Source organism: Pantherophis guttatus, chromosome 7 (assembly GCF_059756535.1).
Source record: "Pantherophis guttatus breed Tessera chromosome 7, ASM5975653v1, whole genome shotgun sequence".
Taxonomy (NCBI): Eukaryota; Metazoa; Chordata; class Lepidosauria; order Squamata; family Colubridae; genus Pantherophis; species Pantherophis guttatus.
In genome coordinates, this window is record NC_142069.1 from 82,153,004 (window position 1) to 82,180,663 (window position 27,660).

Here is a 27,660-nt window from a genome sequence, read left to right on the forward strand (position 1 = left end):
GGTCGGCTCCAGAATTGAACGGGGGGCTTCCGGTTAGGACCTTTGTGGCTCTTTGAGGGTTTAAGGTTGCCGACCTCTGGACTAGAAGGACTGGAGCTGAATAAGCAGGAGATGGCAGCAAAAAGTTCAAGATTTCTGGCTCTGGGTTGACATCTAGTGGTCGCCCAGATTTTCGTAGAAGAATGCCTGAAGCCTTCTCAATATAAGATCCAACCTTCCATGCGGGTTATACATCGAATAGCCCAAAAGCAGACATATTACATCATACCATCATGCTTAATCTTCCAAAACCAGGGATTTAATGACAAAATGTAACGTAGAATACATGATGTAGGATTTACGGTTTAATCTGAGGGACATGTGCCGTTTTTCGCGAATGCATCTGAATAAAGCCAATTCATAGTTGATATAAATTTAGCAAAATATGGCCAGGCTTGTATTATCCCACCTTCGTCTGCTTTTAAACCCAGCTTTACTAAATCTAAAGCACACAACACACATACAGTATATGATTAAACACATTCTCCAGGAGTATTTAAAACAACCATCTATTGCAATCAAGACATATTGTTATGAAAAGAATTCTGATCCAGAGACAGAGGACTTCCAAAAGCAGGCTGCAAAACCCATTTTTCTATGTTTTTCCAGCTGCAAGATACAGCATTTTGTATAAAAAAATAATAATAATCAAGGTGTGCTAGCAATTGTGAGATCAAACTCCACCCTTTTTGTGTGTGTTTTGGAATTGCCAAAAACGTTGAGACGTATACATCCTGTATTTCATGTTAGTTTATTAAAACCTGAACACTCGTCTCCCCTAAGGGCTGACCAAAGCACCCCTCCAGTTCCCATTCTCATAGAGGGGGAGCAACATTTTGAAGTTAAGGAAATCTTGGACTCTAGGAAACACCATGGTAAAGTCCAATATCTGATAGCCTGGAAACATTTCCCTTTGTCTCAGGCTGAATGGGTGAATAAACGGGATGTCCGAGCTCCCAAGAAAATACAGCAATTCTATACCAAATACCCAGATAAACCATAATTATTGTATATATTCTGTTTCTCTCTCTTTTCCTTCCTCTTATCTAGGAATAACGTCTCTTCTGCAAGAGGGGCCGAATGTCAGCCTCAGCTTTGCCTGCTTCAGCTGCCATAAGAAACGGGGGGAAGGGACTAGTTAAGGGGGCGAAGGGGGGGAAGATTGCAGGAGGCAATCCACCTGCACTAAATGGTAAAATTTAGTAACATCTGAATGGAAACTGAATATGCTCCTTAAAAAGAGTTGGGTGCAAATAGAGAAACAGATATTCTGATTCCGTTTCCAAAACTTAAAATTCACGAAGCCGGTAAACATTTCTGCTTTTTGCGCTGAGATGAAAACCTTATATATATGAAACAAGTAAAAAAATAAAATAAAAAACACAACACGGAAAGTGGTAGAATGCTGCTCCCCGTTTGTTCATACGCAGTATTTTAAACGCTTCTGACAATAATACGATAAGCAATTTGTTTTGAAATGAGATTGTTGCTGCAATCGGTCTTTTTCATACTTGACAATCAGTTATTATTTTTTTTAAAAAGAGTTTCCTGAGCTATTCAGTTTTTATTTGGCTGGATTGCCGTTTCATAAGAGTTTGTTGTTCTTTTAATAACTGTTCTCATTTTCACCTTCTTCTACGCACAGCTACAAAGAGTTTGTTATCAGTAGAGATCATTCTGAAGTGTTGTATAAGCTTGGAAGTTCTTTTAAGAGGGAAAAAAAAATATCTGGGAAGCGATCCATCAGTTTAGAAGGCCAATTTCTTTACAGGTGTTTGCATATCTGTCCTGATCTGCTTCTTTGTTGTATAATAATCTGCAATAAAGAAATAAAGAAATAAAAATCCACACTGACAAGTAATGACAAGAAAGGATCCATGGAAAGATTTCTCCAGAGTGAGCAGGATGGAAATCTTATGAAAAAGGAGATGGTAGATTTTTTTTTGGAAAGGGAACAAGTCAAGATGTGCATTCTCATATTTCTGGACCAGAGGTGAAATCCAGCAGGTTCTGGAGAACCGTTAGCGGAAATTTTGAGTAGTTCGGAGAACCGGCAAATACCACCTATGGCTGGCCCCAGAATGGGGTGGGAATGGAGATTTTGGAATATCCTTCCCCTAGAGTGGGGTGGAAATGGAGATTTTGCAGTATCCTACCACGCCCACCAAGCCACGCCCACAGAACCGGTAGTAAAAAAAATTGAATTTCACACCACTGTTCTGGACCCCCCAATAAAACCAATCCCCAGTTACATTCCTGCAATTAAAAAAATCAGCCTGAGAAATGATAGGCTTCCGTCAAGGGCTCTGCAGGGACAGAACCGAGGTCAAAAAAGTCAAGATGGCAGTTGACACTGTGCAGTTAATACCCTTTCTGCGTATGCATCACACATGCATATAAAAAAGGGATTTATAAAACTTATAAGATTTTTTATAAATAACAACATTTTTTATAAAAAAATAAGATTTTTTAAAAACAACAACAACAGTTCAGGTAAAAAAAGGGAGTGGAACATTCAGTGTGCTCCCACAGTCGCCATCTTGACTTTTTTGACTTCCCCAGGGTCATCTGTTGTTTACATTGTATATGTCTTCTTTAATAAAGCATCTAGGAAGCATATCTGCATTTTGCTATCTGGCTTTTTTTTAATCTGACCAATTTAATAAAATCACTTGAATTTCTTTGAAGACGAATCTTACTCAAAGGATATCAAAAGATCCGGAGTAGTAGATCAGTAGTCCTTGACTTATGACCACAATTGAGCCTGGAATTATGGCCATAAGTCATGCCGGTCATTAAAGGGGTCATCATGTGACTGAACCCAATTCGTAACATTTTTTGGGGGGGGCAATTATTAAGCAAGCGTAGCAGTCATTAAAAAAATGCCACAGCCGTTAAACGAACCTATTTTTCACAATGGGCATTTTCCCCCCCTGAAAACTGAAAATAAGGACCAGCTTGTCAAAAAAAATATACTGTAAATCACAGTCACATGACCAGGGAGGGAGGCAGTTCTTGGAACTTCAAATCTGGGTTGTAAGTATCTTGAGTGACTTTGAATGGTTGCTAAGCAACCAGTTGTAAGTCGAGGACCATCTCAGGTAGTCTTTGACTTACAATTTTTCACTTAGTGACGGTTTAAAGTTACAACAGCCCTGTAAAAGTCACGTATGACCCTTTTTCACACTTCGCTGCAGCATCCCAATGAGTCACATGATCAAAACTAAGATGCTTGGCAACTGGCATGTACTTATGACAGTTGCTGTATCCCGGGGTCATGTGATCACCTTTCGCAATCTTCTGATAATCAAAGTCAAAGGGGAAGACAGATTCATTTCAGGGGTGAAATCCAGCAGGTTCTGACAGGTTCTGGAGAACCGGTAGCGGAAATTTTGAGTAGTTTGGAGAACCAGCAAATACCACATCTGGCTGGCCCCAGAGTGGGGTGGGAATGGGGATTTTGCAATATCCTTCCCCTGGAGTGGGGAGGGAATGGAGATTTTGCAGTATCCTTCCCCTGGAGTGGGGAGGGAACAGGCTCCAGCTGTTCATCTGCCTCACTGATGTCCGACTCCAAAGGCAGCTGATAACTGGCATACGGCCCTGGCCCCCTCTCTGCCTCCGACGCAGAGCCCTCATCAGAGCCTTCCCCAGACTCCAGGACTGGCCCATGTTCCTCCCCAACCTCCTCACTGTCCGAATCTGTTGCCAGATCCGCTGGCGAGCCACACCAAACACCGCCCTGACATACATACCTGTCAAATACGTCTGTCTTCGCTTCTTCCGTAGCGTCGCTGTTTTGACCGGTCTGCCTCTTTCCGCCTCTCTACCCAGGAGGTGAACTTTCCCTTCCCTGTCCACAGTCCTGCTCACGGGCTGCAGAGGCGGGCGAGACTCCCTGACGACGTGCGTGTGGTAGAAGGCGGGAACCTCGTGGCCCTGCAGCTCTTCCCACTGGAGAAGTCCCGCGACGGGCATATCCTGTAAGAAGTCGAAGTTCCACCGTTGCTTCGCCTGTTCCATGCTGGATCTCATCATGCTCTGGAACTCCTGCAGCAAATGATCGTGGTCCACTGGGCCGAAAAGATTCCTCCTGGTGGGAGCTGCTTTGGCCGAAATCAGGTCCATCTTCTCTCCTTGCTGCCTGTTGTTGAAAAGAGCGTCAAATCCCAAGGACCTGTTGAGAAGAAATAAGACAAAAACAAACTCTATGTTGGTTTCTTTGAATCACAAAGGGGCAGTGAGAATTAAGTACGGAGGCTCTGTCTCTGAGATGTTCCCCTCCTTGTAATAGGGGCAATAGCTTAAAGCAGTGTTTTTCAACCTGCTGGCTAGGGAATTCTGGGAGTTGAAATCCACACTTCTTAATGTTGTCAAAGATGAGAAACACTGCCTTAGACTGAGGATTCCTTTCCTTTCCTTTCCTTTCCTTTCCTTTCCTTTCTCCTTTCCTTCCCTTCCCCTCCCCCCCTTTCTTTAATTTTAAAAAACAAACTTTATTTTGAGCCTGAGTGGCGTAGGAGGCTAATGCCTCCTACTAAGGCAGCATTTAACATCCAGCTGCCTGCAATTACTGCGAGTCCAATTCTCACCAGGCTCAAGGTCGACTCAGCCTTCCATCCTTTCTAAGGTGGGTAAAATGAGGAGCCGGTTTGTGGGGGCAATAAGGCGACTTTGTATAAAATATACAAAAGTATGAAGGCTATTGCTTAACGCATTGTAAGCCGCCCTGAGTCTCCGGAGAAAGGCAGCATATAAAAATAAATAAAAATTAAAAAATTAAAAAATTGAATTTAAAAATATTAACAAGAAAAGAAAAGAGAAAATATACAGGTTTTCTCACTCATAAAATTTACATTTTCCATCCACAGTTACACTAACGTACTAAATACATGTGATTATATAAACACATATGTACAAATATACAAACAGTGACTTATTTACCTATTCTATCTATCCCCTTTCATTTCCCTTTCCTTGCTCTTTCCTTCTTCCCTCGCTCCACATTCTAATATTCTTCTCTTTTTTCTTTCCTACCTTCCTTTCTCCCTTTCCATTCCATTCCCTTTTCTTTTCTTTTTTCCCCTTCCTTGGTTCTCCTTCCTTCCTTCCTCCCTCCCTCCCTATGCCCGTCTTCTCTTCTGTCAGAAATGGTGTAGGGTCTATTTCTATTTCTATTTCTATTTCTATTTCTATTTCTATTTCTATTTCTATTTCTATTTCTATTCTATTCTATTCTATTCTATTCTATTCTATTCTATTCTATTCTATTCTATTCTATTCTATTCTATTCCATTCCATTCCATTCCATTCCATTCCATTCCATTCCATTTTTTCTATTGTATTCTGTTCTACTCTTATTCCTATTAATTCCCACTCCATCCAAGTTTCAATCACACTATCAAAACTACTACTTCCACACCTTTGGCCATAACCTGATTGGCCACATCCCCCAATGGAACATTCCTGGTGCCTTCATTTCCATCCCCTGCTCACCCCTGCCATCCTTCCCCTCCCCCCTTCCCACCGGATCAGGCAAGCCTGCCCTGGTCCCAGAGACCATCGGTGTTGGAAAAATGTCTTGAGAGACCCAGGGAGCCAGCCAAACCCAAGCCTGCCGCGAAGCCACTTGATCTCCCTTTGAAGCCCTCTTCCATTCCAGGACAGCCCCAGCCTTTCCCAACCCTTCCCCCGGATTTCTGTGGCCGAAGCCCAACCTGGCTCTTGCCACTCCTGATCCACCCTCGGGGACCCTCCAGATGAAAATGGCTCCGGTTGAATCTGCTGGGAAGTCCTTCCCGGGTTCCCAGCCTAGCTTCCCTCTGGCATTTCCTGGTGGTCTCCCATCCAAGGACCAAAAGTCCAGAGCCCAGGCAAACTCAGCCAGGGCTGCCTGCCTCCCACCCAGCCGGGCCACCGAAGGTGCTTCCAGCAGCACACGAAGCTCTCTGCGCGGCCAGGGCTGCCGCTAAGAAAGGGAATTTCTATTCTGTTCTATTCTATTCTATTCTTTCTCTAGTTCTATTCTATTCCATTCCATATTTTCCATTCCATTTCATGTTTTCTATTCCATTCTATTCCATTCCATATTTTCCACTCCATTTCATGTTTTCTATTCTATTCTATTCCTTATTCCATTTCATATTCTATTCTATTCCATATTTTCTATTCCATTCCATGTTTTCTATTCTATTCTATTCTATTCTATTCTATTCTATTCTATTTCATATTTTCCATTCCATGTTTTCTATTCTATTCTATTCTATTCTATTCCTTATTCCATTTCATATTCTATTCTATTCTATTCCATATTTTCCATTCTATGTTTTCTATTCTATTCTATTCTATTATTCTATTCTATTCTATTCCTTATTCCATATTCTATTCTATTTCATATTTTCCATTCCATGTTTTCTATTCTATTCTATTCTATTCTATTCTATTCTATTCCTTATTCCATTTCATATTCTATTCTATTCCATATTTTCTATTCCATTCCATGTTTTCTATTCTATTCTATTCTATTCTATTCTATTCTATTCTATTATTCTATTCTATTCTATTCCTTATTCCATATTCTATTCTATTCTATTCTATTCCATATTTTCCATTCCATGTTTTCTATTCTATTCTATTCTATTATTCTATTCTATTCTATTCCTTATTCCATATTCTATTCTATTTCATATTTTCCATTCCATGTTTTCTATTCTATTCTATTCTATTCTATTCTATTCTATTCTATTCCTTATTCCATTTCATATTCTATTCTATTCCATATTTTCTATTCCATTCCATGTTTTCTATTCTATTCTATTCTATTCTATTCTATTCTATTCTATTCTATTCTATTCTATTCTATTCTATTCTATTCTATTATTCTATTCTATTCTATTCCTTATTCCATATTCTATTCTATTCTATTCTATTCCATATTTTCCATTCCATGTTTTCTATTCTATTCTATTCTATTATTCTATTCTATTCTATTCCTTATTCCATATTCTATTCTATTTCATATTTTCCATTCCATGTTTTCTATTCTATTCTATTCTATTCCTTATTCCATTTCATATTCCATTCTATTCCATTCCATCCCATCCCATCCATCCCATTCCACTCGGGGCTGAAACGAACCTCACTGCGCCGCCGGGGCTGCCGCTGAGGAAGGGAAGGGAGCGAGCGGCTGCGCAGCCAGCCAGCCAGCGGCGCTTCCGAGGGCCGGGCTCGGCAGTTGCCGAAGCGGGCAATCTTTTTTCTTCGCGGTTCTCCCGGCGGGAAAACTCCCCGCCTTCTGGAAGCCCCGGGCGGACGAGAAGCGCTGCAGAGCCGCCCAAAGCGCGCTCAGCCCGCGAAAGCCGGGATTCCCACCCCCGCGGGAGCCAAGAGAGCGCAGCCCCGGCTTTGGATCCCGAGCGCCTGGTTTTAATGAGGGAGGGTCGGTGGTTCTGGAGGAAAGCAGCGGGATTTGGGGAGGTAAAGGGGACCTATTGCTTCCTGGCACCCCTTCTTGGCAGCTTGAGCAATAGGATCAGAGGTTTGCCATGGCAAATTTGATAGTAAAAAAATAAAAAATAAAAAAAAAACTTGCAATAACAGTTTTTCTTCTCCGGACGCTAAACAAATAACTCCCTCAACACTGTCAAACTATTCACTAAGTCTGCACTACTATTAATCTTCTCATCGTTCCCACCACCCATCTCCTCCCACTGATGACTGTATTGACTGCAACCTTGTTGGCTGGTATCCTTAAGATTTATATTGACTGGTTTTTAATATGATTTGATTGCTTATTTGTACTCTGTGACTATCATTAAGTTTTATACCTTATAATTCTTGACAAATGTATCTTTTCTTTTATGGACACCAAGAGTGTATGCACCAAGACAAATTCCTTGTGTGCCCAATCACACTTGGCCAACAAAATTCTATTCTATTCTATTCTATTCTATTCTATTCTATTCTATTCTATTCTATTCTATTCTATTCTATTCTATTCTATTCTATTCTATTCTATTCTATTATTTGTACCCTATGACTATCATTAAGCGTTGTACCTTATGATTCTTGACGAATGTATCTTGTCTTTTTATGTACACTGAGAGCGTATGCACCAAAGATAAATTCCTTGTGTGTCCAATCACACTTGGCCAACAAAATTCTATTGTTCTGTTCTGTTCTGTTCTGTTCTGTTCTGTTCTGTTCTGTTCTGTTCTATTCTATTCTATTCTATTCTATTCTATTCTTTCTATTTCTATTCTTATTTGTACCCTATGACTATCATTAAGTTTTGTACCTTATGTTTCTTGACAAATGTATCTTTTCTTTTATGGACACCGAGACAAAATTCCTTGTGTGTCCAATCACATTTGGCCAATAAAATTCAATTCAATCCAATCCAATCCAATCCAATCCAATCCAATTCCTTCCTAAGGAGCCTGAGTAGCGTAGGCGGCTAATGCCTCCTACTAAGGCAGCATTTAACCTCCAGCTGCCTGCAATTACTGCGAGTCCAATTCTCACCAGGCTCAAGGTCGACTCAGCCTTCCATCCTTTCTAAGGTGGGTAAAATGAGGACCCAGTTTGTGGGGGCAATAAACTGACTTTGTATAAAATATACAAAAGTATGAAGGCTATTGCTTAATGCATTGTAAGCCACCCTGAGTCTCCGGAGAAGGGTGGCATATAAAAATAAATAAAAATAAAAATAAAAAATATTCCTATTCCTATTCCTATCCTGTCCTATTTCTATTCTATTCTATTCTATTCTATTCTATTCTATTCTATTCTATTCTATTCTATTCTATTCTATTCTATTCCTATTTCTAGTCTATTCTAACTTGCCAGTCCTGGTGGTCTCCCATCCACTCAGGCATCTGGAACAGACATCTGAGTGCCATCCATTCAGGCATCTGGAACAAAACTGAGTCCTGCAAGGACGGCTGCCACTCTACGCAGAGCCTCCAGTCTACAGCAAGTGTGTCTGCCTCTCGCAGACATTTCCAAGAGGATCCCCCTGAAAACCAACAGGCACCCCTTTGTGACCTGTATGGGGTATTCACCTGAAAACAGTTGCCCTCCATTGGCATAAAACAGGGGCGTCCAACCTTGTCAAACTTTCCAGATTTGTGGACTTCAACTCCCAGAATTCCTCAGCCAGCATGGCTGGTTGGGAGAATTCTGGGAGTTGAACCAAAGGTGCTTTTTCCAAGAGGCAATTGGACTGTCTTGTTTTTCTTTGAAGACGTTTCGCTTCTTATCCAGCTCTTTAGAGCCGAAGAAGCTTCTTGGATGAGAAGCGAAACGTCTTCAAAGAAAAACCAGAAGGTCCAGCTGCCTCTTGGAAAAAGCACCTTTTGGATAACCATGACCCGGATGGCTGAGAATCTCCATAGACATCTGGGAGTTGACGTCCACCAGTCTTAAAATTGACAAAGTTGGACACCCCTAGGATAAAGTGTGGCATTAAGAAGGATGGTGCATCCAGGTGGGTTTGAGATTTCAGGGGGTTGTCCCATTTTACGTGGGGCCTATCTAAAACCTATTTATTTATTTATTTATTTATTTATTTTATTTATTTTTATATGTCGCCTTTCTCCGGAGACTCAGGGCGGCTTACAATGCGTTAAGCAATAGCCTTCATACTTTTGTATATTTTATACAAAGTCAGCTTATTGCCCCCACAAACCGGCTCCTCATTTAACCCACCTTAGAAAGGATGGAAGGCTGAGTCGACCTTGAGCCTGGTGAGAATTGAACTCGCAATAATTGCAGGCAGCTGGACGTTAAATGCTGCCTTAGTAGGAGGCATTAGCCTCCTACGCCACCAGTCTAATCAAGGATCCAATGAACGATGACACCGCCAGGGCACAAAACAATTTTTGTTCTATTTTGGTGTCCAAAGCCATCAGAAGTACAATTGCTACTGACATCCGCCACTGAATCCTTCTCCGATACCTTCCCAGGTCTTTCCTAGATATAAGTCCTGTCAACAGCCACAGGGTTTTTCAAAGACAAGTGGGTGCAATATTTAAGCAGGTGTTTTTCTCAACCTTGGCAACTCTTAAGATGTGTGGTGGACATGCTGGCTAGGGAATTCTGGGAGTTGAAGTCCACGCATCTTAGAGGGGCAAAGGTTGAGAAATACTGCAGGCTCTGTAATACTGTTTTTCCAAATGTAATCCTGCAAAAAAAAAAAAAAACCCACACCAAAACAGGATACCCATCTCCTAGCCAAATCCAACCACATTATCCCAGAACTAGAGAAAGACTCAAATTTCCACCTCAACATTTTCTGGACAAAATCTACCTTGGACATCTCCGTCAGGGCTACTACCTGTCCAATTCACTCCTCATGGACTATTTGATGAAACTGAGATTTCCAGGGCCACATATTTTCTCATGTGTTCCAAGCCAAGCCGTGAACTAACTTCTCTGGCTGTGTTTACTGGCTAAGCCAGCCCAGGGTTTGAGTTCTTGGCCTTCAATGGGTCAAGCAAACAGATTGCGTTTTCAAGGATTGTGTATAGAAAGGAAGTATGTTGTGGAAGAAGATGTAGTTTTGCCTTTTTCCGTCTTCTGCTGTGGAGCTTGTCGGTGGTTGTCTACCCAGCAGAGAAGGCCTGCCGGATTTAGCAAGATGCTCCTCCCTTCCTTTTCTTGCTTTGGGGTTGCCATGACAACAAGCATAGGAATAATACTTGAGTAGCAACAGTAATTGTAACTGCTGTTCGCCACCTTCTTCTGGCCTACAGAAGAAGCTCCCAAGAGCAGGTAAATTGCCTGACTCCCAAAAGTGACAAACCTTGACTTTTTCATTCAATGAGTTAGTGTTGGGCACAACTTAGTTACTCCCTTCAGGTCAAAAATGTTTCTATGTTCCTTCCTTCCTTCCTACCTTCCTACCTTCCTTCCTTCCTTCCTTCCTTCCTTCCCTCCCTCCCTCCCTTTATATCCCATCTTTATTATTTGTACAAATAACTCAAACATATCCCTCCTCCTATTTTCCCCACAACAACTATTTATTTATTTATTAGTTCGATTTATATGCCGCCCTTCTCCGGAGACTCAGGGCGGCTTACAATCCTTTAAGCAATAGCCTTCATACTTTTGTATATACCTGCTTAGTAGGGCTTTTTGGCCCCCCCTAAGCGGTGTTCTATTTTATACAGTCATCTTATTGCCCCCACAAACCGGGTCCTCATTTTACCTACCTCGAAAGGATGGAAGGCTGAGTCAACCTTGAGCCTGGTGAGAATTGAACTCACAGTAATTGCAGGCAGCTGGCAGCTAAGTGCTACTTTAACAGCAGTTTTAGTCCGCTGCACCACCAACTACCCTGTGATGTTGGGCTGAGAGAGAGTGATTGGACAAAACTCACCCAACTGGCTTTCATGCTAAATTGGGACTTGAACTCACAATCTCTCACTTTTTAGCCTGGTTCCTCCCCCACGAGACCAAGCTGGCTTCCTTGCATCACATGCTGGCTTTCTTCTGGTTACAGTTAAGAGTTTACTTCCCTGAGAGCTGAACAAGCTTCTTGGATGAGAATCGAAACATATTCGAAGCAAAACCAGAAAGTCCAGCTGCCCCTTGGAAAAAAAAAAAAAATCTTTGGGACAATCATCACCTGGATGACTAAGAATCTCCATAGCCACCTTCAACTGCTTCTTCTCCATTGTCTGGAAACCTATGCAAATCAGGAAGTGGTGGAATCATTTGGAAAGCCCCAGAACAGGTCATCCAAGGCACTGATAAGTCAATCTGGGTTTCTCCTTCTGGAAGCACACCGCCTCCCTAAAAAAATCCCTATTGCAAATCCCTGTGGGAAAATCCCTAAAGCTGCATTTACACCTGGCAGGAAATCTCCAGGTGAGGATAACCCAAGTCTGAAAATCCAGGAAAAAAGGGAAATTATGAAATCAGATCTATTTTAATCTCTGGGTTGTTTTATGTGGAAAAGGAGCTAACCGCTTTTAGACACCTCTTTTTTAAAGAAGGGCACTGAGCTGAAATTGGAGTTGGTTTGGTCTTTTGATCTAGCCTGAGAAAGGATCCTACACTTGAATTCCCTGCATTCCGGGGAGGTTATGAGAAGCCACAATGACATCATACCCATCTTGATGTCATGGGGTGCAGGACTCCACTTGTCTTTCCTGGCTCCCTTCTCCCGAAGTACAGCTGCCTGAAAAATATTTATTTGGGCTCTGAACCGCCTTCTCCAACAGGTGCCCTCCAGGTCTGTTGCCTTTCCATTCCTACAATTCCCGGTTATTATTAACTGCACCACTTGAGAAGCAAGATCCACATGTCAAGTGTCAAGGAATCATCTCTTCAAGATCACGTGGTTGTCCTAAATTGCCCTTCTCAAAGAGAGAGATCTTGTGGTCTCACCAACTGACACTAGCCAAGCTCAACTGATCTTGAAGAAGATAAAAAGAATCAGGCATGGTTAGTCCTTTTGGGAGATGACCAAGGAATCTTGGAGTGGGTAGCTACATTAGATTTTTAATTTTTTTTACATTTTTTTAAAGTCTTATTGGACAACCAGTTAAATATGAGCCAGCAACGTGCGGCGGCAGCCAAAAAAGCCAATGCAATCAAGATCAAGTGAGGTACTAATGCCACTCTATAAAGCCTTAGTAAGACCACACCTAGAATACTGCATCCAGTATTCACCACACTATAAAAAAGATGTTGAGACTTTAGGAAAAAGTGCAGAGAAGAGCAACCAAGATGATTAGGGGACTGGAGACTAGAACATCCGATGAACGGTTGCAGGAACTGGGCATGGCTAGTCTAGTGAAGAGAAGGACCAGGGGAGACAGGATAGCAGTCTTCCAATATTTGAGGGGCTGCCACAGAGGGGAGGGGGTCAAACTATTTTCCAAAGCACCTGAAGGCCAGACAAGGAATAATGGATGGAAATAGAACAAGGAGAGATTCAATCTGGAAATAAGGAGAAATTTCCTGACAGTGAGAGTAATCCACCAATGGAACAGAAATTGCCTTCAGAAGTTGTGGGAGCTTCATCACTGGAGGCTTTCAAGAAGAGACTGGACAGCCACTTGTCAGCAATGGTGTAGGGTCTCCTGCTTAGGCAGGGGGTTGGACTAGATGACCTACAAGGTCCCTTCCATCTCTGTTAGTCTGCCTGTCTGTCTGTTAAAAAATACCCAACGCTCAGAGGAAAACAGTGGCAAATTGCTGCATACTATTGCTAAGATCAAGGTGAGACTGGGGTCTACGCAAGGTTGAGGGGAGAAGGACTTCCCTTTTCTATGTTTTGGTGAAGAATTTGGGAGAAATAAATTAGAGCAGGGCCCCCCAAGCCCTAGTCCATGGACTGACATGGGTCTGCGGCATGCCAGCAAACCTGTGTTACAGGCTGTAAAGGACTATGAAGCGGTATATAAGTCTAAGAGCTGTTGTGAAGGAAGGAAGAAGGGAGGGAGGGAGGGAGGTAAGGAAGGGAGGAAGGAAAGAAGCAAGGAATGGAGCAAGGAAGGAAGGAAAGGTGGGAGGGAGGGAGGAAAGGAGGAAAAAAGAGAGAGGGGCAGGGAAGCCTTGGTGGCGCAGTGGACTAAACTGCTGCTGTTAAAGTAGTACTTAGCTGCCAGCTGCCTGCAATTACTGCGAGTTCAATTCTCACCAGGCTCAAGGTTGACTCAGCCTTCCATCCTTTCGAGGTAGGTAAAATGAGGACCCGGTTTCTGGGGGCAATAAGCTGACTTTGTATAAAATAGAACACCACTCAGGGGACCCCCAAAAGCCCTACTAAGCAGGTATATACAAAAGAATGAAGGCTATTGCTTAATGCATTGTAAGCTGCCCTGAGTCTCCGGAGAAGGGCGGGAAATATATAAATCGAACTAATAAAATAATAATAATAAGGAAGGAAGGAAGGAAGGAAGGAAGGAAGGAAGGAAGGAAGGAAGAAAGAAAGAAAGAAAGAAAGAAAGAAAGAAAGAAAGAAAGAAAGAAAGGAGGGAGGGAGGGAGGGAGGGAGGCAGGCAGGCAGGCAGGCAGGCAGGAAGGAAGGAAGGAAGGAAGGATTGTATTCCAGTACTTGAGGAGCTGCCACAAAGAAGAATGGGGTCAAATTATTCTGCAAAGCACCTGAGGGTAGAACAAGAAGCAATGGGTAGAAACTAATCAAGGAGAGAAGCAACTTAGAAGTAAGGAGAAATTTCCTGACAGTTAGAACAATTAACCAGTGGAACAACTTGCCTCCAGAAGTTGTAAATGCTCCAACACTGGGAAGTTTTTAATAAGAGACTGAACGACCACTTGTCTGAAATGGTATAGGTTCTCCTGCTTGAGTTGGGGGCTGGACTAGAAGACCTCCAAGGTCCCTTCCAGCTCATCCGATCCGATCCCATCCTATCCATCTCCTCCAACCTCTATCCTGTCCTATCCTATCTATTTATTGCATGAGCATTCGAAGTCGGCAGCTGGCTTTATCTTGGCCAAGAGCAGAAGATTGAACTCGATGGGGGTGGGTGGGTTCCCCTGGCCCTGGGATCCAGGCTTATTCTCTCACTCCCACCGTTCCCCACCCCACCCCCGCCCCCAGCAAACTGTCCCCCTAAAACAGTGGTTCTCAACCTTCCTAATACCACGACCCTTTAATACAGTTCCTCATGTTGTGGCGACCCCCAACCATAAAATTATTCCTAAAACCATTGAAAATATGTGTTTTCCGATGGTCTTAGGCGACCCCTGTGAAAGGGTCGTTCGAGCCCCAAAGGGGTCCCGACCCACAGGTTGAAAACCACTGCCCTAAGACCACCGTGGCCCCCAGACCCACCTTGGTGCCTGACTATCCAGATCAGTGGTTCTCAACCTGTGAGTCGGGACCCATTTGGGGGGTCGAACGACCCTTTCACAGGGGTCGCCTAAGACCATCGGAAAACACATATTTTCAATGGTTTCAGGAATAATTTTATGGTTGGGGGTCACCACAACATGAGGAACTGTATTAAAGGGTCCCGGCATTAGGAAGGTTGAGAACCACTGACCCCGATCGTCCTTCCTTCCCCCAGCGGGCCCGTGCCAAAAAAGAAAAAGGGGGGCTCGGTTGCTCACCTCCAAGCAACCCTCTGTCACCACTACCTCCTCCTCTTCCTCCTCCTGGAACGACGGGATCCGGAGCCGCCTGGGATCCGCCGCAAGGCGGATTTCACTTTCAAATTTCGCGGGGCGCCGCCGAGCACCTTCCCCTCCGCGGTCCTTCAAGGCGGCGGGCGGAGAAGAAGAAGAAGAAGAGCGGGGCTCGCTGCCTCTTTCGTTGTCCCGTCCTCCTCCTCCAATTCCTCGCTCGGCCACCACCCCGCTCCCAGTATATCCCCCCACGCCACCAACCGCCCCGCCTGGAGTTTGCAAAAGATTTGCAAATCTCTTGCTTTTGCTCCCGCGCTTGATTAAAACTTTCCCATTCCGGGCTGCTGGCCAAGCCCCCGGTGGCACGTGGATTTGCAACGTGACTCGTTCCCACCCCACGCCCCACCCCCCCCACATCTCCACCCTTCCCCTCCCCCCCTCCCCCCCTTCCCAGCCTGGGAAACTTTTGCCAAATAAAGCAAACCAAGGGAGCCAAAAACATACAGCAACGCACTCGCTGGAGAGAGAGGGAGGGAGGGAGGGAGGGGCGCAGGGGTTGGGTGGTCGTTTTGCAAAGGGTTGCACAAGCGGAGGAGTAACTGAACAAGGTGGGGCGAAGAGAGGGAGCTCGGAGTAGGTTGGGAACATCCACATCCCGATTTGGAGCCGTTGTTGTTGCCGGTGTAAATTGACACCGCAGGATCCCGAGTGGGGAAACAAAACAACCCCCAGGAGGCGAAATGGAATTCGTGCACTCACAGTTCAGATCAGGACTGCTGACGACTCGGCCGAGGATTTTCACAGAGCGGAGGTTTGGCGATCAAACAAACGAACAAAATAAAATAACGAATTCTCCTTCCAGAACAAAAATAGCTAAAGACAGGTAGTCCTCGATTTAAAACAGTTAGTGACCGTTCAATCCCCCCGGGGTGAAATCCAGCAGGTTCTGACAGGTTCTGGAGAACTGGTAGTGGAAAGTTTGAGGAGTTCGGAGAACCAGCAAATACCACCTCTGGCTGGCCGCCAGAGTGGGGTGGGAATGGAGATTTTGCAATATCCTTCCCCCCCAGGAGTGGGGAAGGAATGGGGATTTTGCAGTATCCTTCCCCTGGAGTAGGGTGGGAATGGAGATTTTGCAGTATCCTTCCCCTGCCACACCCACCAAGCCACACCACACCACACCATGCCCACCAAGCCACGCCCACAGAACGGGTAGTAAAAAAAATGGATTTCACCACTGGTTCAACGTCACAAAAAGATGTGGAGACTCTAGAAAGAGCGTAGAGAAGAGCAACAAAGATGATTAGGGGACTAGAGGTTAAAACGTATGAAGAGCAGTTGCAGGAACTGGGTATGTCTAGTTTAATGAAAAGAAGGACTAGGGGAGACATGATAGCAGTCTTCCAATATCTCAGGGTTTGCCACAAAGAAGAGGGAGTCAAGCTATTCTCCAAAGCACCTCAGGGCAGGACAAGAAGCAATGGGTGGAAACTAATCAAGGAGAGAAGCAACCTAGAACTTAAGGAGAAATTTCCTGACAGTGAGAACAATTAATCAGTGGAACAACTTGCCTCTGGTTGCCTCCAGAGTTTTTAAGAAGATGCTGGATAACCATTTGTCTGAAGTGGTGTAGGGTTTCCTGCCTAAGCAGGGGGTTGGACTAGAAGACCTCCAAGGTCCCTTCCAACTCTGTTATTCTATTCTATTCTTATGACGTCACTGAAAAAAGGGACTTGTGACCATTTTTCACACTTACGACCGTTGTAGCCATCCCCATGGTCACAGGATTTACATTTGGATGCTTGATAACTGACTCACATTTATGATGGTGGCAATTGTCCCAGGATTATGGGATTGACTTTTTCTGCCTTCTGACAAGCAAAGTCAACGGGGAAACCACTTAACAACCCTTTGACTAATTTAACAACGGCAATTGTTAACAAACGTGGCAAGAAAAGCCATAAATGGGGCAAAACTTCCTTTAACAAATTTCTCATTTAACAACATAAACCTTTTGGGCACAATTGTGGTCGTAAGTTGAGGACTACCTCTATAAAACTTGTTTTGTGCATGTGGGGTTGATTGTCCCATTGCCAGTCTCCAAACCAATAAAAGCCACAACGATATCATGTACAGTAGTGGCCAAAATTGTGGAAACCTTTTGGGAAAAGTGTATTTTTGAGGTTTGATGGCTAATAACACCACTTTTTTTTTGGAGTTTCAAGATAATCATATTCCATTCCTGCTGGAATGGCCTGGGAATAGTCCAGACCTTAACCCAATTGAAAATCTAGGGAGCCAACTAAAGAAACACATTAGTCAATAAAACGTAGGTGGGATATACGATAAAACCCAGTTAATAGAAGCCATCATTCAATCTTGCTTTCACATTATAACAGCTGCAGAACTAAAAGACTTGGTTCACTCCATGGGAAGACGTTGTAAGGCTGTAATTCATGCTAAAGGTTACCCCAACTAAGTGTTAACTGACATGGTGATCATCTCGTTTTTTCTACGTGTTTCGCTTTTCTTCTTTATACTGTAACTGCTATTCTAATAGCAAATCCTTCATCAAAGTTATTGCACTACATTCTTGATTAAATTATCTTTCCATTGATATATCATTTTATGGTACTACTCCCCAAAAAAGTGGTGTTATTAGCTAGTTTTAGAAAATACACTTTTCCCAAAAGGTTTCCACAATTTTGGCCACTACTGTATGTCATCTGCAGGACGATATCATGACAATATCACGGCATAGGAGTCGTCCCATGTTCCCAGTCCCCACCTCCGTAATTTGCATTTAGGGAAGAGATTCTCCTTAAATGTCTTACCAGCCACCTTATTCTTCCCACTCTCCCCCCCCCAAATAATGGGGTTGGCTCCTAGAATCTGCACATTTCTACTTTACAGACTGTACACCAGTGCTTCTCTAAGAGGTATGGACTTCAACTCCCAGAATTCCCTGGGCAGCATGTAGATTAGAACAAGACAAATGTGGCTTCTGGACTGACCTGGCCATTTATTATCTTCTTTATCTTTATTTGATTTGTATACCGCCCTACTCCTGAAGGACTCAGGGCGGTGAACAGCCAAACAGTAAAATACATAAATACAAAATTTAAAAAAACAGGATAAAATCGAATTAAACAATTTGGCCCAGACAAATTAAAACACCCCCAATCATTTAAAAAACAGATTAAAATTTGCATATTAAAAAGAAAAGAGGGAAAAGATTAGGCCAGGCCCGCCTGGTGGAATAAAAAGGTCTTGAGAGCACGGCGGAAGGTGCGCAGATCCGGGATCCTCCGTATCTCCGGGGGGAGCTCGTTCCAGATAGTAGGTGCCCCCACAGAGAAGGCTCTCCCCCTAGGGGCCGCCAGTCGACATTGTTTGGCCGACGGCACCCGGAGGAGCCCCTCTCTATGAGAGCGTACCGGCCGGTGGGAGGCTATTGGTGGTAGTAGGCGGTCCCGTAGGTAACCAGGTCCTAAGCCACATATAAATATTAATATTTATTTCATTCACACTGACTGGAAATTTTGGGAGTTGAAGCGCTACACATTTTGAGAAACACTGAGGTAGACCAGGGGTGTCTAAATCTAAATCTAAATCTCTTATGCTCCTATTTTCCTGCTCCTTCAATTCTTGTTTTGGCTCTGAAGTTCTCTGGTGCACGGAGGTCATGCTGAGGTAAACCATACCCTCCATAAGGTCACTAGTGCTTCCGTCCCATCCCAATGTGGGACCTTGGAGGTCTTCTGGTCCAGCCCCTTGCTCAATCAGGACACCCTATACCAGTGATGGCTAACCTTTTTGCCATTGCATGCCAGGAGTATGGGGAGCGTGTGTGTGTGGGGGGTCACGTGCGTGCACCCACACCCATAATTCTATGTGTCCCGCCCCTGGGCTTGCGTGCATGATGCTCCCCCCGCTCCTGGCACGTGATGGACCGATGGGCCCATTTTTCTCTCTCCCCAGGCACTAGAGCCTTTCTAGGAGTCTGGGGAGGGCAAAAACAGCCTTCCCCCACCCTCCGGAGGCCCTCTGGAGGCCGAAAATGGCCAATCTGCCAACTTCTGGTGGGACCGGAAGTTGGCAAAAGGGATGTTTTTGGCCTCTAGAGGTCCTTGGGGGGGGGGTAAGTCGTTTTCACCCTCCCCAGGTTCCTAGAAAGGCTCTGGAGCCTGGAGAGAGCAAAAAACGGGCATTTCCCCCCCCAAGGCCCTCCAGAGGCTGGAAACAGCCTGTTTCCCTACTTCTGGTGGGCCCAGAAGGCCCGAAAATCAGCTGGCCGGCACGCTCATGCGCGCCAGAGCTGAGCTTGCGTGCCCACGGATATGGCTACGTGTGCCACCTGTGTGCCACCTGTTCGCCATCACGGCCCTATACCATTTCAGACAAGTGGCTGTCCAGTCTCTTCTTAGAAACCGCCAATGATGAAGCACCTGCAACTTCTGAAGAGAAGCTGTTCCACTGGTTAATTCTCCTCACTGTCAGGAACTTTCTCCTTAGTTCTAGGTTGCTTCTCTCCTGGATTAGTTTCCATCCATTGTTTCTTGTCTTACCTTTGGAAAATAGCTTAACCCCCCTCTTCTTCTTTGTGGCATCCCTTAAAAGACTGGAATACTGTACTCAAGTGCTTTGGAAAATAGGCTGACCCCCTCTTCTCTGTGACAGCCTCTCAAGCGTAGGAAGATCATATCGGGTTTCCTCCATGGACATCTGTAGGAAAATATCCGTATGCCAATTGTGTGACTTATCGATAGAAGAGAATATTTGTAGCTCAGGGTTGAACTGTGGAATCCTTGATGATCTCAGGGATTTGAGGGTTTGCTTGCAGGCATCTCATCTAGATAACTTAGTGTTAATGAAATGTTTGCAAGAAAAGCACCAAGCTCAAGGAGCACCAAGGACCCCACAGTACGTGACTTATATGATCTGTGACAGCTTGCCACAAAGTTGTGATTGTCATAAATGATATCATTTGCATTATGGGTGCATTGGTACGAGGGGTGGGTTCTAAAATTTTTTTATTACTGGTTCTGTGGGTGTGGCTTATTTTGTGGGCGTAGCTTGGTGGGGGGTAATGTGACTGGAAGGGCGTGGCCAACTTTTTTTTTTCTTTTAAAAGCATTTTTTCTACAACCTTAAGAGGTTGCAGAAAAAATGCTTTTAAAAGTTTCTGACGATCCCAGCTGAGCTGCGCGATCATCAGAGGCTTTTTTTTTTAATTTTTAAAAGCATTTTTTTGGCCGACGAGGCTGTAGAAAAAATGCTTTAAAAAAAAAAAAAAAAGCCTCTGATGAGATGGGCGGGGTAAGCGAGCGGCAAACCGGTAGCATTTCACCTCTGGCGCAGAGGGCTTAGAAGGCCAAAAATGCCCATATTCCAGGGGTGGGTTCTAAATTTTTTTACTACCGGTTCTGTGGGTGTGGCTTATTTTGTGGGTGTGGCTTGGAGGTCATGTGACTAGGTGGGCGTGGCTAGCTGGTCAGAATCATTTCTGGAAGGTCCTTGCACTTATGACCAGTCCTCGCACTTACGACCCGACTCATTTGTTTGCTTTTAACACTGATCAGCTGTAGGACGGCCCTTTGAAGCCCCGCGGCAAGAGTTTAAACAGTTTTTTTCCATCTAGTCATCAGCTGGGACTCAGGAGGCAGCAATAGATCGGGGGTGGGACCAAATAAAAGGTAAGAATAATGTGGGTGGGTGGGGTTTGGGAGGGCGGGGAGGGGGAGAACCGGTTCGGTGATGTCATATCGTCACCGCTACCGGCTTGGCCGAACCGGACCGAACCGGGAGGAACCCACCACTGCTGTATTCGGTCTATAAGATACACCTAAATTTTCACCCACATTTAGGGGGTCTTATACTCTGAAAAATAGGGTACGTATCAGAAGTACATAACAAAATGCAAGTATGTTGAGCTTACGGTTACAAGTAAATAGCTTCTTTCCTGAAATTCAGATGACCCTGTAAACAGAGCCTTGGTGGTGCAGTGGACTAAGTGCTGTTTCTAAGTAGTACTTAGTTGCCAGCTGACTGCAATTACTGCAAGTTCAAATCTCACCAGGCTCAAGGTTGACTCAGCCTTCCATCCTTCCGAGGTAGGTAAAATGAGGACCCGGATTGTGGGGGCAATAAGATGACTTTGTATAAAAAAGAACACCGCTTAGGGGGGCCCAAAAGCCCTACTAAGCAGGTATATACAAAAGTACGAAGGCTATTGCTCAATGCATTGTAAGCCGCCCTGAGTCTCCGGAGAAGGGCGGCATATAAATCAAACTAATAAATAAATAAATACATAAGTCTGTTAAAACTTGGTCCCCCCCCCCAAGCATAAAGGCCAGGATGCTAGAAGAGCCTGATGTACGTGTATTTTATGAGATTGTTATGAAGTGTCTCAGTTATTTATTCTTCCCTTGTATGTTTATAATTGTTTTTGTAAAACTGAGAGTTACTGTATGTATTTAAGATGAGCGGTTGCATAGAATTTCTAAATAAAATGAATAAATACGCGTAGTCCTTTCTACGCCTACCCCAGTCTTGACCTTCTTAAAAAGGAAGAATATTATTTATATTACACTTCAGACTTCCACACATTATATATAAGGCTCTAATACAACCCTGTGAGATCAGATGACAGGTGTTCCCTATCTCTGTGATAACAATTTCAAAGTGTTATCAGAAAGACACTCAGCTAGCTGGTTCTTGAATATAAGATGACGCGTGACATTTTATTAACTGCGCCAGATCTGTGGTTTGCACGGATTTTCTGGGTCAGAATCAAGGCTTGAAGTTAAGAGGCCATTTTAACTCTGCTAGAAATAGCGAAACCTTCTTTGATTGATTCAATTTAGATGAATTAAACTCATTTCCTCTTTTCGGTGATAAGTTTCTACAGCGGCCCTTTTAGCCAATACTACAAATGAAGCCTCAACAGACTTCTGCTGGTCACCCAGTCTCTTATATATTTTAGAAATATATTTTCACCGTAAGGTGCAATCGTATCAGGATTGTATCACTTCCAAGGCATGGGACCAGAGCAGGGGTGAAATCCAACAGGTTCTGGCGAACCGGTAGCGGAAATTTTGAGTAGTTTGGAGAACCGGCAAATACCACCTCTGGCTGGCCCCAGAGTGGGGTGGGAATGGAGATTTTGCAAAATCCTTTCCCCAGGAGTGGGGAGGGAATGGGGATTTTGCAGTATCCTTCCCCTGGAGTGGGGAGGGAATGGAGATTTTGCAGTATCCTTCCCCTGCCATGCCCACCAAGCCACGCCCACAGAACCGGTAGTAAAAAAATTTGGATTTCACTACTGGACCATAGGTGGTATTCAGCCGGTTCGTACCAGTTCAGGCGAACCGGTAGCGGCGACTGCAGATCATCTGCCTGGATGTAATGGTGTCCTATTTAGCCACATTTTCAAGGCTGGGCGCCTGCACGGAAGGCGCGCGGGCAAGCAGAGAGCATGCGCAGAAGGTTCAGAAGGCGGGCACACACCGGTGGTAAGCATATGTGGAACCCACCCTGCATGGGGCCTAGAGCAGAGCTTCTCTGGAAGAATATCTACGGAGATTCTCAGTCATCCAGGTCATAGTTGCCCCAAAAGTGCTTTTTCAAGAGACAATTGGACTTTCTTTGTTTTTCCTTGAAGACGTTTCACGTCTCATCCAAGAAGCTTCTTCGGTTCTTTTTGGGACTTCTCTGAGTAGAATTCCAGACGGTCTCAAACTTCATTTAAGGAAGGACCGGTGAGAGTAGCCGTGGTGACCTCACTGTGACTCAGAGGCAGCTTAGCAAGATGGAGGTCTAGTCACGTCTCTTGGGCTCTATCCATTGTTTCAGCTGCCTGGTGAGCAGGAATTTCCCTCCTTCAGGGTTCAGCTCCATGTCGAAGCCCCTTAAGCCTTCCGGCAGTCCTTCCCCCCACCCCCGTAGTTTATGCAACACCTGCCCCCTTCCGCTAAGCGAGCCCTTGTGTGAAACTCTCTCCTTGCAATGTGACATGTTTAAGTTGTTTGTTTAGGTTTCGCTCTTCCTTGCAAGCTTTGGTAGAGTTGGATTAGTCATCCGGGCAAACCCCTTGCCTTTCTTTTTGGGGCTGGAGGGAGGGAGGGAGGGAGGTTGGAGGATGGAGGAGGGTTAGAGTTTGCATAAACAAACCAGAGAGTGATCCACCACCAGAAGCTGCATACAAAGTCAAAATCCTTTGATTGATAGAACTCGGAGCCCAGAAATGTGTTTTTTTGAGCTTAAAAAAACGCCCTCCTCTCGTAATGCCAAGCTTTCTTCATCTGAGCTGGGTAACTTAGGAGAGGAAGGGAACTGTTGAGCTGCTGCTGCTACCTTAAACGAATGATAGAAAGAAATCTGATCTTCTCTAATCTGTATGTCCCCAAGGTGCTTTTTTCAAGAGGCAACTGGACTTCCTTGTTTTTCTTTGAAGATGTTTCGCTTCTCACCCAAGAAGCTTCTTCAGCTCTCAGAGAAGTCAATTCTTCCTGTAACCAGAAGAAAGCTAGCGTGTGATGCAAGGAAGCCAGCTTGGTCTACAGGGGGGGGGGGCACCACGCTAGAAAGTGGGAGATTGTGAGTTCAAGTCCCACCTTAGCATGAAAGCCAGTTGGGTGAGTTTGGTCCAGTCACACTCTCTCTCTCAGCCCAACATCACAGGGTTGTTTGTTTTTTTTTAAATTTGATTTATATGCCGCCCTTCTCCGGAGACTCAGGGCGGCTTACAGTGCGTTAAGCAATAGCCTTCATATTTTTGTATATTTATACAAAGTCAGCTTATTGCCCCCACAGTCTGGGTCCTCAATTTACCTACCTTAGAAAGGATGGAAGGCTGAGTCAACCTTGAGCCTGGTGAGATTCGAACTTATAGTAATTGCAGACAGCTGGATGTTAATTACAATGCATTAGTCTGCTGAGCTATCCAGGCTCCTTGTTGTTTGTTGTGGGGAAAATAGGAAGGAGGGATGTGTTTGTCGCCTTGAGATATTTGTAAAAATAATAAAATAATAATGGGATATAATAAATAAATAATGGGATATAATAAAATAATAAAAATGGGATATAAATAAGAAGGAAGGAAGGAAGGAATGCTTTGACCTGAAGGGAATGACAGAGTTGGGACTGGATGGTGGGGAATGGAAGGCCCATCCAGTCAGAGCTGAAGAAGCTTCTTGGATGAGAAGCGAAATGTCTTCAAAGAAAAACAAGGAAGTCCAGTTGCTTCCTGAAAAAGCACCTTTGGGGCAACCGTGACGTGGATGACCAAGAATCTCCACAGACACTCTAATCCAGGAGTGTCAAACTTGATTTCATTGAGGGCCGCGTCAGGATTATGTTTCACCTTGGGGCGGCTGTGGTGGGCGTGGTCAGGTCAACATCACTCGTGTCAGGGGCGCCTGTGGTGGGCTGAGCGCTCTTCCAGGTAAAATGGGCTCCCGGGCTGTGTCTTCGGCTGTGACGGCCTCCTGCAATGCTCCGCCAGCGAAAATGGAGCTTGTGAGGGCCACACGCAGCTCTCCCGAGCTCTGGTTTTGCTGGCGGAGGCACTGCAGGCCGGTTCTTTGCTGTTTCCAGGGTGGCCTCGCGGGCCAGATCTATGCACCCCGCAGGCCTTCATTTTGACACCCCTGTTCTAATAAGTATGCATTTATCAGTACAATCAGAGGTAACTTTGGTCCATTTCTGCCTTAGCCCAGTTCCATGTGGGAACTGTTCTGGGATCAACACCAAAACTATCTGATTTTGTGGCAGATTTATTTCTGGCTCAGCACAGATGTGGAAATTCCAAAGCTGGAATGGGGGTTCTGACCAGTGGCGGGTTGTTTCCAGTTCGTCCCAGTTTGGGCGAACCGGTAGTGGCGGCGGCGGGAGGCTCCGCCCACCCGCCCAGACATCATCCAAAACACTCTGCCCATGCCCAGAAGCTTCTGCGCATGCACAAAAGCACCACATGCTTGTGAAGCAAGCGCGAGTGCGCGCTACCAATAGCGAACTGGTAGCGCCGGGATTTGAAAGCCACTACGGGTTCTGACCCTTTTCCCTCAAGCCTTGGTAGTACAGTGGTCTAAAGCACCCTGTTATTAAGACCAGCTGCCTGCAATTACTGCAGGTTCGAATCTCGCCAGGCTCAAGGTTGACTCAGCCTTCCATCCTTTCTAAGGTAGGTAAATTGAGGACCCAGTTTGTGGGGGCAATACGCTGACTTTGTATAAATATACAAAAGGATGAAGGCTATTCCTTAGCACACTTTGTAAGCCACCCTGAGTCTCCGGAGAAGGGCGGCATATAAATCAAATTAAAAAAAATAAAAATAAAAAATAATTTTAAAAAAAAGCCGTCCTTTGCGTTCTGCTCTTCCTCCACCATTGCTAAATTGCGTCTGCAGCAGAGCGGAGAGAGCAAGCTTTAAATGTCTTTTTCCCTATCACAAAACCCAACAAAGTGGTGGTGGGGGGGGGGCGGGGAAAGGTAGAGAAAAAGTGAGACACCGGCTGGTTATCAGTTTTTGGTGGGCGTGTTCAGAGTTCTCCCAGCTGCGGTATGTTTGCAGATTGTTTGCAATTGTGGGAATGGGTTTGGAGGGTTTGGGAAGGGGCCGAGCATGATTGGTTGACCCAGAAGTCCTTCCAATGGTCAAAAAGGGTTTTTTCCCCCACCTCTAGAAGAATTGTCACCAAAGTTCCATTTTCCACACAGAGCTTCTGATTGGTCATTCCCAGCTGGCGGAAAGATGCGTCACCGGAGTCTGGAAACTCCAGTGAGGCAATCTTTACTTTCCTCATCCTCACAGATAAACGGAGGGGCGTGCCAATTTCTATTGTTTTGCCATTTTGCTTTCTGATTCTGAGGTATTTTGTGAATGGCCAGGGGCAATTGTTCGTTTTTGCTCGTTTTTTTGACAATGGGCAACTACCTCCCCTGAGCAGTGATTTTGTGCAAGGACCTCATAATGTTCTCCAAACTTCCATATCTGGGACATAATAGAGCCTTGGTAGTACAGTGGTCTAAAGCACCCTGTTATTAAGACCAGCTGCCTGCAATTACTGCAGGTTCGAATCTCGCCAGGCTCAAGATTGACTCAGCCTTCTATCCTTTCTAAGGTAGGTAAATTGAGGACCCAGTTTGTGGGGGCAATAAGCTGACTTTGTATAAATATACAAAAGGATGAAGGCTATTGCTTAGCGCATTGTAAGCCGCCCTGAGTCTCCGGAGAAGGGCGGCATATAAATAAAATAAAATAAAATAAAATAAAATAAAATAAAATAAAATAAAATAAAATAAAATAAAATAAAATAAAATAAAAAAATAAGGGCTGTCTTTCCCTGCTCTGAACCTTATTGGGGAAGTAAAACTTGGGTTGGATCAGGATTGGAAAAACCAGGCTCGAGTCAGAATATAACAGAACAGAATAGAATAACAGAGTTGGAAGAGACTTCGGAGATCTTCTAGTCCAACCCCCTGCTTAGGCAGGAAAACTTATACCCATGATGGCAAACCTATGGCACGCGTGCCAGAGGTGGCACACAGAGTTCTCTCTGCTGGCACGCGTGCCGTCGCCCCAGGTCAGATCTCCGTGGCGTTTCTTTCGTGAGTTTCTGTTTCCCTGCGAACGACGAAACAGAAGCTCCCAAAAGAAAAAAGAACTTACCTCTTGCTGCTGGTGTTGGGATGCCCTGCCTCCCACCAGCCAGCTGGTCCTCTGCTCTCTGCTGCACATCCGTGCATGCCCTCGCGCATGTCCGTGCACACGCACATCAGCACATGTCCATGCATGCACGCATATCTGCGTGTTCGCACATGCGTGCACACCTTTCAGTTTGGGCATGCGCGTGGGCAGTTTGGGCACTTGGTAAGTAAAAGGTTCACCATCACTGACCTATACCATTTCAGACAAATGGTTATCCAATCTCTTCTTAAAAACGTCCAGTGTTGGAGCGTTCACAACTTCTGGAGGCAAGTCGTTCCACGGATTAATTGTTCTCACTGTCAGAAAATTTCTCCTTAGTTCTAGGTTGCTTCTCTCCTTGATTAGTTTCCACCCATTGCTTCTTGTCCTGCCCTCAGATGGTTGGAGAATAGGCTGACCTTCCTCTTCTTTGTGACATACCACAATTATTGAGAGACTGTTTTCTGTCTTCCCTGCACCATCACCCCCATGCCCAGCTGAGCTGCGCGATCATCAGAGGCTGTTTTTTTTAACTTTTAAAAGCATTTTTTTCTACAACCTCTTCAGCTGAAAAAATGCTTTTAAAAATAATTTTAAAAAAAGCCTCTGATGATCGCGCGGCTCAGCTGGGATCGTCAGAGGTTTTTAAAAGCATTTTTTCTACAACCTCTTCGGCCGAAAAGGTTATAGAAAAAAAAAAAAGCTTTTAAAAGCCTCTGGCGATCCCAGCTGAGTTGCCTGATCATCAGAGGCTTCTAAAAGCATTTTTTTCCCTGCAACCTCTTTGGCCGAAGAGGTTGTAGAAAAAATGCTTTTAAAAGTGTAAAAAA

At 44.6% G+C, this 27,660-nt stretch overlaps 1 protein-coding gene across 1 annotated transcript; it reads right to left on the minus strand.

The window, feature by feature from the left end:
• Positions 1-276: 276 nt before the first annotated feature.
• LOC117660267 (cyclin-dependent kinase inhibitor 1-like) lies at positions 277-15,509 on the minus strand. The gene is made up of 3 exons (XM_060684126.2): positions 15,127-15,509; positions 3,795-4,216; positions 277-1,855 (listed from the first exon to the last, which is right to left on the minus strand). Exons 2-3 carry the CDS (start codon positions 4,165-4,167, stop codon positions 1,788-1,790), a joined length of 441 nt encoding a protein of 146 aa, XP_060540109.2. The 5' UTR covers positions 4,168-4,216; positions 15,127-15,509; the 3' UTR covers positions 277-1,787.
• Between the last annotated feature and the right edge of the window lie 12,151 nt (positions 15,510-27,660).